The 12,522-nt window shown below is 40.2% G+C and overlaps 1 protein-coding gene and 1 long non-coding RNA gene across 2 annotated transcripts in view; one reads left to right on the top strand and one right to left on the bottom strand.

The window, feature by feature from the left end:
• Positions 1 to 1,088: 1,088 nt before the first annotated feature.
• LOC125612601 lies at positions 1,089 to 5,578 on the bottom strand. Its single transcript, XR_007343075.1, has 2 exons — positions 4,225 to 5,578; positions 1,089 to 3,222 (listed from the first exon to the last, which is right to left on the bottom strand). It is a non-coding gene; the product is annotated as an uncharacterized LOC125612601 (long non-coding RNA).
• A 1,457-nt stretch (positions 5,579 to 7,035) lies between these two features.
• The window catches only part of G6pc1 (glucose-6-phosphatase catalytic subunit 1), a 9,835-nt gene continuing 4,348 nt past the window's right edge, over positions 7,036 to 12,522 (top strand). Inside the window, exons 1-3 of the mRNA XM_015495645.2 lie at positions 7,036 to 7,363; positions 9,676 to 9,785; positions 11,872 to 11,977. Of these exons, the coding sequence (XP_015351131.1) occupies positions 7,128 to 7,363; positions 9,676 to 9,785; positions 11,872 to 11,977 (452 nt within the window). The 5' untranslated portion in view covers positions 7,036 to 7,127. The remainder of the gene's footprint in view (positions 7,364 to 9,675; positions 9,786 to 11,871; positions 11,978 to 12,522) is intronic.

The raw sequence follows: 12,522 nt of genomic DNA, 5'->3' as shown, positions 1-12,522 counted from the left end.
ATTTTTTATATTAATTAAGTTTAGGTCTTAAGGAAATAACATGTTATAATATTTCAAAATGACAGTGTTGTTTAACCATAATTGTGTAATCCTTAATCCCTTTAAGATTACTTGCTCAAAAAAAAAAAAAAAGACTAAAACACAATGTTATGGGTAAATCAATGTTTTAAGAAATCCTTGTCTTTTTAACATATAGATTAAACTTTGGTTTATATCAATATATTAACATTTGACCTTAAGGAAAAACTTCAAAAAGCCTTGACTGATCATTTTACATATATATATATATATATATATATATATATATATATATATATATATATATCTCCAACACATATAGAACTTTTAATTTCTCTTTTCTATCTATTATCCCCCTTTTTGTTCACAATATGAAACAATCCTTGTAAATTTTTGAATTTAGGTAAATTATTTCATTTTAATAAAAAGAAATACTTTATGTTGTTTACATTACTCTTAATTGAAACAGTTAAAACTTTTGGGCCTTTTCATATAGAAATCTTCAATATCCTTTGTTTATAGAATTAGCTCTGTTTACCATTTCATGAAAACAACAATGTTTAAGTATATAGAATTATGACTGTTGGGACTTTAATTTTTTACTAAAACCTTTTTTAGTGATGACAAAGCAAGTTTAAACCCCCTTTTTTTTTTCATTTACCAATTTATGAAAACATCAATAATGTTACCCAATCAAATTTAAGGAGTTAAGAGCACTTGGTGGTATATTTAACAGTATTTTAACCTTGTAAATTAATCAGATATCTAACAAACAAAATTACTGATAAATATGAGTAATCCCATGTCAAATCTACTTTACTTATTTTACCAAAATATCAGACAAGTATATTTAATGGTATTAGCCATTTCTTCCTTGTTGAAGAAAATTTCTAGAATCAAGGGATATTAGACATTTTATAAACATCAACATTTTATTATTTTTTTGACCACCTAGGGAGACTTGTGAGTTAAATTTGATTTTAAAGACATATTTATTTTCATCTGTTTACCCAAATTAAATTGAACCATTTTAAATCATGTGAATTAAAGGTATTTGGATCTATTTTTTAAATTTTATGAGCACTCCTTATATACCTGCCAATTTTCATATCATGTACATGATATATGGACACATGTACATATAGACATACAACACATAACACAAGTGTGCACACATAACACAATGGTAAAGGTCTTGTAGCTTTTTGCAGGTGAAATCTCCATTGCAATGTTTAAAACCTTCATAGTTGAACAAAAATTAGGACTGATTGGAAAAACATTAACCTAGGTCTGTAGGATTAAAATTATGAGCTCAAAAAATACAGAATCTAAGAAAAAGCAAGAGTCCTAGAAAAAAAATGACCAGGAGGTAATTAGTAAAGTAGCATACAATTTATTTTTTGGTTTAGTCTAATATAAGTTCAGGTAAAGGGCACGTTTACTTTCTTTTTTTAGGGTCTAAGACCAGTCTCCTACTGAGCTTCCATTTGCATTTCAGTGTAAGTCCTGGCTTAGGTCCAGAAAGAGCTAGGGAAAACTGCTGTTCTGAGCAGAAACCTCATGCCTAAGGCGTTTTAACCATTTTTTTCCCCAGTCAGTAATTGGACAGGTTTGGATGTCTAGAATTATGCTACCTTACTTTCTACTACCTTTGGGAACAAAGCTATGATGTTAAGTTCCTTACTAAGATAAGCCATTTGTTGTTGAGCAAGTCCACTTTCTTGTGTGGCCATTCCTAGGTTTTGTCTTCCTCTCTCAGTGACAAACAGGATAAATCTTGCTCCAAAGCCTGTTCATAACTCAGGGGGAGTAAACCTTTTGGTTATAGGCTGTTCAGATATTTTTAAGAGGTCTAAGGTAAGAGGTGAGAACAGAAAAGCTGGTACTTGTATTCAAGGGGAAATTGGCTTCTGGCCCCTACAGAGAATCAGGAGAAGCATACCTGGAGCATCTGAGGCTAGAGTTTGGCTAAGGTTACTTCCACACATCTAAGGCAGATCAGAACTTGGGACACTGTGTACTTGTGTCAATTGCTCTCTGGGCCTGGACAGAAAAGTAGGAAAGGGCTTCAGCAGGCAGAGCCCAACATGCCTGTTCTGTATTGAACGGTGATTGAGAGCTGCCTAGGCCGGGAAACCTTTCGCCCGAGTTTTGAGGAGTTGCAGTTGCATTAGCTGCATTTATAGCCATCGGGGGCTCATATCATCCTTCAGAAAGAAAGAAAGTGGCACGGCGGTGAGAGGATAAAGATGAGCTAAAGTATTTGCATCCAACTCAGTTTTTTTTTTAATATTTTTTTTTAGTTTAAGGTGGACACAATATCTTTATTTTATTTTTATGTGGTGCTGAGAATCGAACCCAGTGCCTCATGCATGCTAGGCGAGCGCGCTACCACTTGAGCCACATCTCCAGCCCCTCCAACTCAGTTTTTGACTATTAAGACTCCTTATTAATTATTTTATCTCTGACAAACCAACTTTTAACTGTAAGATTGTACAATGCTTCAAAAACCCATTCAGATACCAGATTGTTACAGTAAAACATCATCTTTTTAGACACATGTACATCTATAGGTAGCCCATTCAGCCAAGATCATTCCCAAGAAACAATCTATAATATCAACACATTATTGCCCATGTCTTAAAGGGCCAGAAACAGATACAAACAAAGACACAATGACAGAGAGAGAGGAGCTCCAAACTATGGCCGACAGAGAGGAACCTTTAAAATAGACCAGATAAGGGAAAAATCTCCCCAAGTTTCCAACTCCCAATTTAACCATGAGTCCTACACCAGTGGCACCATAGATGTCACCAGATACATAAATATCATAGATATTCCCACAAAGGGGGAACCAGAATTGTAAAATCAAGGGTCTTGGTGTAGTGACTTCACTGCATTCAGTTTCCTTTTTTTTTTTTTTTTTAATAGACAGAGATGAAGCAATCCTTACAGTGCAGGGAAGGAAGGCAGGAGTTCCCCAAAGCAAAAGGGGCTTCGGCAGCTGTTGGGAGTCCCTCGGTCACTCCATTTACTTACAGGAATAGCTCCTCTGGTTCAGTCTGACCCCAGGCACACTCCCATTATCTCCTAACTTTCCAGTAGTCAGCTCTCAAAAAGTTCATCTTACATCCTCGGCATGCAGTTACTTGGAGTGCTAGGCTTCCCCAAGACAGTGGAGCTGGGTCTCCTCTGGAGTCCCACCTGGAGTATCAAAATTTGTAACTGAAAGTTCAGTTCCTGTCCTCAAAGCCAATTAATGCCAATTTAATAATGAGGACAGGGTTTTGAGAAAAAAGGAAAAATAAGTTTTATTGCTTTGCTAACAAAGAAGAAAAACAGGGACTCCCATCCCAAAGGCGGTGACTCTCTTGTTCTGGAGAGACAAAAGGGTTTTAAAGGAATTTTTCTAGAGTTAATTTCGGTAGGGGTTCCCAGGATGCCCTAATGGCAGGTTAGGATTCACTTGTTAATTTGGGAAATATTCATTTTCTAGATCCCCAGTAGGCATTTCCCTGAATTTATGGGATGCTGCTGAGGTTTTAGAGGATTATTATCTGGTCAGGGAAAACCAGAATTTATGAGGCACCACTAAGGTTTCAGAGAGGGTTGTCATCTGGTCAGGGAAAGCCATGCATGGTGAGTTCAAGGCATGGACAGGCATTCCAAGCAAGTTTAGAAATCTCAGTAATTTATAGTAAAACAGAAATTAACTTTTCATGTGGTATGCTCAAGGCAGCCAACTAGGGGAAGAAAAGAAAGCATTGCTTCCCTAATCCTGCTTAACAAAGGGGAGTAACATTTATCAAAATTCCTTAAAACACAGCTCAAAGGGATGTCAGGCTTACTTGCCTTATCACCCATTTTTGATGTTCAATTGTCTTAATTTTCTACCGGAGAAGACACACAACGAAAAGGCAGAAAAAGCATATATAACACAGACCAAAACACAAGAAAACAAGAACCAGGCGCCAAAACCGAGGGAGCAGTGCAACATCTTGCTAATGCTCTGGACAGGAGCGCATATGTGTCTCATCAACACCTTTCTGTCCTTCCAGAGGAATTCCTTACCAAACCAGTATAGAGGACAGAGTGACACTTCGCTACTGTCCTGGACAGGAGTGTATGTGCCTCACCAGGAACTTCTGTGTCCCCAGGAGAGATCTCTCTTAACCCAATACCAAATGTTATAAGGGTGCCACTTACCTATGGAGGCCTCCTCCACCAAATGCTTGCTAATTGTTTTAGTGCGGCAGTTCATTCCAGCAGTTCATTCCAAGGCACATGCGGGGCCTTGGAACGTCTTAAGCGGCACTCCAGCCTGGAGTCCCAGAGTGAAGGTCCGGCTTCAGAATTTTTGGTGGTCTGATCTTGCTGGGGCCTCCAGATGTTAAATCATGCTGCAAAGAAAAGACCACCGACTCCAATTTTAAATCAAATTAAAGAAAGCTTGTAATTCCAGCCAGGACTCTCTCTCCCGAAATCTTTGGGTTAGAGAACAGTACTCCATCTCTCTAGGAACATAGTTTTACAGCACAAAAACTTGAAAATGGGGGTGTCTTGAGAACTTACAGATAACAGGATTTTGACAAGAGTAATACAAAGGCAGATAGTAGGTTAATGATCTAAATGATTCAATATTTCAAGTTAGGGAGTAAATTTAGATCCCAACACCAGAATTTAAGGGATGCTGCTGAGGTTTTAGAGAGGATTATTATCTGGTCAGGGAAAACCAGAATTTATGAGGTGCCACTAAGGTTTCAGAGAGGGTTGTCATCTGGTCAGGGAAAGCCATGCATGGTGAGTTCAAGGCACGGGCAGGCATTCCAAGCAAGTTTAGAAATCTCAGTAATTTATAGTAAAACAGAAATTAACTTTTCATGAATTTGTGATGAGATGGCTCCCAATCTTTAGAAGGATTTATGCTGGGTTCATCAATGGGTTGAAGCTGGGTTTCATACTGTTGACTACAATATGTTGATAAGACCCATTCTAGTGTGATAACAACTAGCCAAAAGAATCCAGAGCTCCAGTCAGAAGAGAAGATGCAGCTGTAGATAAAATCAGACTTTCTCTTTTATAATGAATGCAACTGGAGGATGGTAAACGCAGTACATTATGGCTCCTTCCCCTTGGTGCTTTCCTGTTGGCAAATAAACTTGAGAGAATGAGTCAATCTTGCTTGGGGAGAAGGTGTCAGCCAGGACTTTGAAACCTGCTGTCCTTATTTAACAGAAGACCAGACTGTACTTTTTGGCACCTTTCTTCCATTGGCTTCCCAAACCAAAACCTCAGTGCCTCTGGGTTTATAGTTGTGGAGAAAATGCTCAGGGATCCCAAGTAATTTTCCTTTAATGTTGCTTCCCAAATTTAGCTGGTATTTTCCCAGAGGGCACTAATAAGTTTTGAGGGTTCACCACTGAGGACAAATAATAAGGAGCATATTTTTGTACAAATGAAAATTTTTTATTTATTTTTATTTTTTGGTACCAGGGATTGAGCCCAGAGGCACTGAACCACTGAGCCATATCCCCAACCATTTCTTTATTTTTCATTTTGAGACAGGGTCTTACAGCCTCACTAAGTTGCTGAGGCTGGCTTCAAACCTGTGATCCTCCTGCCTTAGCCTCTGGGATTATAGGCATGCCCCACTGTGCCTGGCTGAGATTAATTTTCAATATAGTGATCCCCCAGTTTACATTGTTGTGTAATGTCTGGCTTCCCTGCCCCACTAGACTGTCAAAGTCCCAGAGGACAACTGGGATTTAACTTTGAATTCCTGAAAGGGAGGCATAGTGCTTTACTCAGGAAATGTTGATAAAAATTAAACTGGAGAATTTCTTGAAAAAGAGGATGACAAACATTTAGAGGAAGATGATGGCATTCCCCTCTCTGGAGACAGCTTTTGTTTGTTTTTGCAGTGCTAGGGCCTCACAAATCCTAGGCAAGTGCTCTACTACTGAGCTACACCCTCAGCCCAGAGAGAGTCCGTTATTCTTAGGAAAACCCTCAGCAACCCAAATGCTTTGTCCACCTTATTCACCTCACATGAGACCTTTGAAAATGCACAGTTTCTCTCTTCAATCAGCTTCCGAGCAGGCTCAGGTCCTGTGGGGCCTCAACCTCTTTGTGCACTTGATAAAAAAAAAAAAAAAAAAAAACTGCATGAAGGAAGCNTGCATGGTATGTCAAAATGCATTCTACTGTCATGTATCACTAAAATGAACAAATAAAAAAACTTGTATGTTTAAACTCCAAAGGTCTTCACTTTAAGTTCATTCAATAAATTAATCACTACATGAAAAAAATGAGGGCTGGGGCTGGGGATCAGTGGTAGAGCACTTGCCTAGCACGTGTGAGGCACTAGGTTCAATCCTCAGCACCACATAAATAAATAAATAAATAAAGGTATGGGTGTCCATCTACAACTAAAAAAAAATTTTTTTAATTTTTGATGATTATTTTCTGGCCCTAAGAGATACAGAGCTGACACTGGGAAAAGAGTTGATCTCCTAAACTGGAAGCAAACCCAGACCCTATGGAAGTTAAGGAAGGACCAAGAAAGTCACAGTTCCCAGTACAACAGAACTTACTACTGTATATTTTTATATTAATAACTTAAAAACTTGAGTAGTAGAGCATCGAAACTTTTCTTTGTCCCCAAATAAGTACAGTTGCACACTGTACTTACTTTTTTTTTCTAAAAAATCAGACTCCTTTGCAAGAACCATGGTGGAGTTAGACTCTGTCCTGAGTCTCTGGCCTGGTTTCAGGAACCAGGAGGGCAGCACCTTGCACCGTCAAGCAGCATGCCCAGGTTAATAATTGGCCTTGCCAATGACCGATCAAGCTGTTTTTGTGTGCCTGTTTTGCTATTTTACGTAAATCACCCTGAACATGTTTGTATCAACCTACTGGTGATGCACCTTTGATCAATAGATTTTAGACAAAAGTGGTTTTCAAGTCCAAAGATCAGGGCTGGGTTGGCTGCAGACTGGATATGGGGCATATAAAACTGGGGCAAAGCGCAGACTGATAGCAGAGCAATCACCACCAAGCCTGAACCAACTGCACAGGCTCTGCTGACAGCTTCCTAAGGTGCCAGGGGAATGGGGATGGAGGAAGGAATGAATGCTCTCCATGACTTTGGGATCCAGTCAACTCGCTACCTCCAGGTGAATTACCAAGACTCCCAGGACTGGTTCATCTTAGTGTCTGTGATCGCTGACCTCAGGAATGCCTTCTATGTCCTTTTCCCCATCTGGTTCCATCTTCGAGAAAGCGTGGGCATCAAACTCCTCTGGGTTGCTGTGATTGGAGACTGGCTCAACCTCGTCTTTAAGTGGTAAGGAACATGAGGAGAGATGGGCAAGGAAAGAGGCTGCCATTCTCTCTGGAAATATCTCCATCAGAGTTGCAGTCCCCATGCTACTCAGGAAGCCACACGCTTCTCGCCTCTTGATTTGGGATTATCTACACAGAGAAGGAAAACAGAGAAAATCTTGCCAGGGAGTTGGAAATACTGGAAAATCTATTTCATAGGAATTGAAGGGGTTGATGGACAGTTGAATTTAGTGAAAAGTCTGAGTTACAGACTTTAAAAAGCAAAGAAGCACAGTTTTGTTACTTCAAATCAGAATAGATAACATGAGATAGATGTTGGAAAGAAGACAGATGATGTATAGAAAAAGGAAAGAAATGATTCAGAAACTTTTTGTATGGAGTAGTGAAAAGTAATCCAGAGAACTGAGCTCCAACCCTTGTTCTGCCACCTACCAGCTATATGTCCTTAGTAAGTTCTATCAATTCTCTGAGTTTCTATTTTGTAATCTATTAACTTATATTAGCTCCAGAATCTTTTTTTAAATATTTTTTAGTTGTTGATGGATCTTTATATTATTTTATTTGTATGTGGTGCTGAGAAATGAACCCAGTGCTTCACACATGCTAGGAAAGTGCTCTACCACTGAGCTACAACCCCAGCCCCAGAATATTTTTTTAATTTTTTTTTAGTTGTAGATGGACACAATACCTTTATTTTATTTATTTATTTTATATGGTGCTGAGGATCAAAACCAGTGTCTTACACATGCTATGCAAGTGCTCTACCACTGAGCCACAACCCCAGCATCTAGCACTAGAATCTTAATGAATGTACATAGTTAACATTTACTAAACACTTACTGTGTGCTGGGCCATGCGCTGTTCTGTGTGATAGTTACTACTATGTCACAGAAGAAAATACTGAGGTGCTGAGTTAACTGGATAGACAAACATGGTTAGTAAATGTCAGAGCCAGGATTGAAGATCAAAGCAGACAATGTTCTTAAAAACTGTGTATTATCCAAAGCTGATAAACTGACTCTCAGGGGTCAGGGGGAGCCCCAATTTTAACATTTTCCAGAATTTACCAGTGAGCTACATCCGCAGCATCTAGTGATAAATCTTAAGATCTATTCCAGCTCTGATATTCTTTGGCCTCCTCAATTAAAGTCCTTTAGAGAAAAAAAAAATTATTGGATTCTAGTGCCCAAGCATATTAATGAGATTCTTGAAAGCTATATTGGAAAGCTACTAAATGTTGTCTGTAACTTCCCTAATTCCGCAGCATGACCCTAAAAATTAAAAGACTAATGTTTATCCCAATACTGACCTCACGAAACACCATGGATTCTTCCCCTATTGGTAGAGGTAAGAGTTAGTAATGAGTCCTAATTTCAGTAAGAAATCACTATTCTACTATCACTGGAAAAAGGAGGCATCCTGAGGACCTTTGACTTTTATTTCCACAGTGAAAACCATATGTGGTATTTTTAAAGGGGAAGTGTTTTGTCTGAGATATTCTGTTTCAAACCAGAGAGGATACAGAGCAACCTTACAGAGACCAATTCTGATGGGAATGGAGGCCAGGTCTTGAGTCTCATGGGAGGCTTTCCTTGAGGCTGGGGCGTGTTCTCAGATGTCAAAGGAAATGCAATACTCCCTGAGGCCTGAATAAAAAGAGGAACTCAGTAGTATAGACTCAAGTGAAAGTTGTAAACCATAGTTCTGTATGCATTCTTCCAAGACAAATTCTTCTGTGTGTTTGAAAAAAAAGGAAGAGAAATAATGTTCACATTAATTAATTGCAATTAATGGGTTTTCAGATCTTGTGTCTATTTACTTACTTACTTATTTGTTTTATTAAGAAGCAGTCTTGCTGTATTGCTCAGGCTATCTCTGAACTCTTGGGCTTCAGCCATGTTTCTGCCTCCTATGTACTGAGTCTATAAGCATGCCACCAGCCTCAACCTCTGGGTTTATTTATGTTTGAATAGATAATATATTAAAGTGACTCAAATTTCAAGTTATCTAAAGGATGCATCATAAAAACTCTCCCCCTTTAGGCCTCTTCCCAGGTCCCCTTTCTGGAGGCAACTCACTAATGTCCTCAAACCCCTTTCTCTTCTTGAAAGTGTGGACTTTGAACTGGGCACAAACCCATAATCCCAACTACTTGGGAGACTGAGGCAGGAGGATCACAATTTCGAGACTGCCTCAATAACTTAGCAAGGCCCCATGTAACTGATACCCTGTCTCAAAAAAAGAGCGTGCCAGGCCCCTTTGTCCCCTTTGGTTAAAAGCATCCATCCAGATGCTGGCTCTGCTTTTCCACAGGATTCTCTTTGGACAGCGCCCGTACTGGTGGGTCCTGGACACCGACTACTACAGCAACACCTCTGTACCACTGATCAAGCAGTTCCCTGTCACCTGTGAGACTGGACCAGGTGAGAGTCCCAGACGCTGTAGAGACAGCAAGGGGGTAAATCTTGTTCAGCATAGATCATAGATACCTATCAGCCTCTCTTGTGGATGAAGCTGAACTTAAAGGTTCATAGGGAGAGCTATTACTTCACACTTTTGTCACAGTCTTCAAATTTGGTACAACTTCATTTTCATTCACTTCAGGAAGGCCTTCCTGAATAACATGATATTGTCACTTTAGAAATCTGTGTGATGGGGGCTGGGATTGTAGCTCAATGGTAGAGCGCTTACCTCGAATGCGTGGGGCACTGGGTTCAATCTTTAGCATCACATAAATAAATGAAATAAAGGTATTGTGTCCATCTACAAAAAAAAAAAAAAGAAATCTGTGTGGTGTTTCCAGGACCTGAGTTACTAGTCCAAGAGAAGCACAGGCACCCCTATGGGAAAAGGGCTTGTGAGAGTAACTGTGCCAGGCCCCTTTGTCCAAAGAGGGCAAAGTGTTAGAACTCCGAGTCCCTGCCTGTCTTGCCCAACAGCCTGGACCAGTGAACATATTCCCATGAGCTGATCATCCAGTCTCAACCTCACAATCTGCTTGCATGCATTTTATTGGTTACAGACATAATTTTTTTTTCAGTGCTAAGAATTGAACCCTAGACTTTGCACATTTTAGGAGAGCACTCCGTCACTAAGCTACACTCTACTCCAGCCCCAGACATGAATTCTTAAATCAAATGATAGGTTTCATTTTTTTTTGTTTGTTTGTAGTAGGAATATCCAACCTCATCCCTCCCCTCAAAGACCCTTTCCTTGGCCCCATACTGGAAAATGACCCTGGGTTATTTGCTCTCACAGACCATGAATTCACTTTAGAGTATATTCACTCATATTCAGCTGTGATTTATTGAGCACTACCATGTTCCAGACACTGTTCTAGGTGCCAGGGACACCTATGTCAGTGAACAAAACAGACACAAAGATCCCTGCCCTTATGAAGCTGAAATTTGAATGGGGGGTACAACATAGAAAAATCAGAATTAAAAATTAAAGTATATAAGATATTAGAAGATGATAATTTACATGAAAAAAGAGAATAGATGCCTTAATCCATGAGATTCCCTAGAAAACTGACTCAGGTGGAGACAAACAAGCAGGAGTTTAGGGACTCTATGGAGCAACTGTTATGGAGGGGAAGGGACAGGTCAACCTGGCAGATGGAGAATTCCAAGGATTCAGTCTCAACCAATCCCACACGGAGCTCTGAAACTGGGGGTGGCTCTTCGTTATCACCCTGAGTGGGTTAAGGAGGCCATGACTTTATGATTTGATAGAGGCCAGTTATTGGGTACAGGCTGCCCCTAGGGAGGGGGTCGATCAAGGTGACTCTTTTCAGCTCAGGGCAATGCCTATAGAAACTGAGAGCTGAGGGCCATTGGCAACCTCACAGCTGGGAAATAAGCCCTTTAGTCCAGAAGGGGATCTGGATGGCATATCTCAGGGCCTTTTATCCCTCAGAGTAGAAGAATCACGAATAGGAACTGATTATAGTGTTAAATAGAGTGACCAGAGTAGGACTCATTAAAAGGAGAGATCTGAGTCAAGACTTGAAGGATGCATTAGAATTGACCAGGAAAGTTCTAGGGGAAGAGCTGTCTAGCCAAAGGGGATAGATAACAAGGCAAAGGTTCTCATGTGGGAGCACACTTGGCCTATTAAAGGACAACAATGAGGCAAGGTGTGGCCAGAGCAGAGTGAACAAGGAACAGGTAGAAGAGAAGCGGCAGGAAGATCAGTGTGTAGTTGCACATCTGGTGTGCTGATCTTGGGTCATCTCCAGATGTACATAACGTACATAACAACAAAAAGGGACCTTCTCTGGAGAGTCTTGCACGATGCTAGGCACATAGTAGGAGCTCAACAGATATTGTTAAATGAACAAGTTATAGATAAATGAATGGATGGTTGAATGAATGGATAGATGGGTAGATGAATGGAAGGAGGGATGGGAAATAATATTCAGATGATTGGGTAGATGATGCTCTCTGGCAGTCTCTCAGATGGAGATCTTTTCATCGATAGTATATTTGTCTCTTTCCTGCCCTTTAGGAAGTCCTTCTGGCCATGCCATGGGTACAGCCGGTGTATACTATGTGATGGTCACATCTACCCTCTCTATCTTTCGCGGAAAGGAAAAGCCAACATACAGATTTCGGTAAGAACTCACCATCCAGGCATGAGTGGTGGAAAGCAGGAAGTGGCTCTCTGTGTGTCTGAGACACCATTTATTTTTCCTCACATTCCCCAAAGCCCATTCTCACACTATGCATTGGCACTGATAAAAGTTGTGGCACTTCTGCTAAGGGTGAACACCAGAGTCACAGAATGTTAGGAATGGAAGGAACCCACTAGTGCAACCTTTGCTTTACAGACAAGCATACAAAGCCTAACATGAGGGGCTTCTAAAGATCAGGTTGTGGGGGCTGGGGATGTGGCTCAAGCGGTAGCGCGCTCGCCTGGCGTGCATGCGGCCCGGGTTCGATCCTCAGCACCGCATACAAACAATGATGTTGTGTCTGCCGAAAACTAAAAAAAAAATAAATAAATAAACATTTAAAAAAAAAAAAAAAGATCAGGTTGTGGAGTCGGGCATGGTGGCACATGCCTGTAATCCCAGCAGCTCAAGAGGCTGAGGCAGGAGGATCACCTTAAGCAATTTAGTGAGACCCTGTCTCAAAAAAAAAAAAAAAAAAAAAAAAA

This window comes from Marmota marmota, unplaced genomic scaffold, assembly GCF_001458135.2.
Source record: "Marmota marmota marmota unplaced genomic scaffold, marMar, whole genome shotgun sequence".
NCBI lineage: Eukaryota > Metazoa > Chordata > Mammalia > Rodentia > Sciuridae > Marmota > Marmota marmota.
This window is presented reverse-complemented; position numbering and strand designations above follow the sequence as displayed.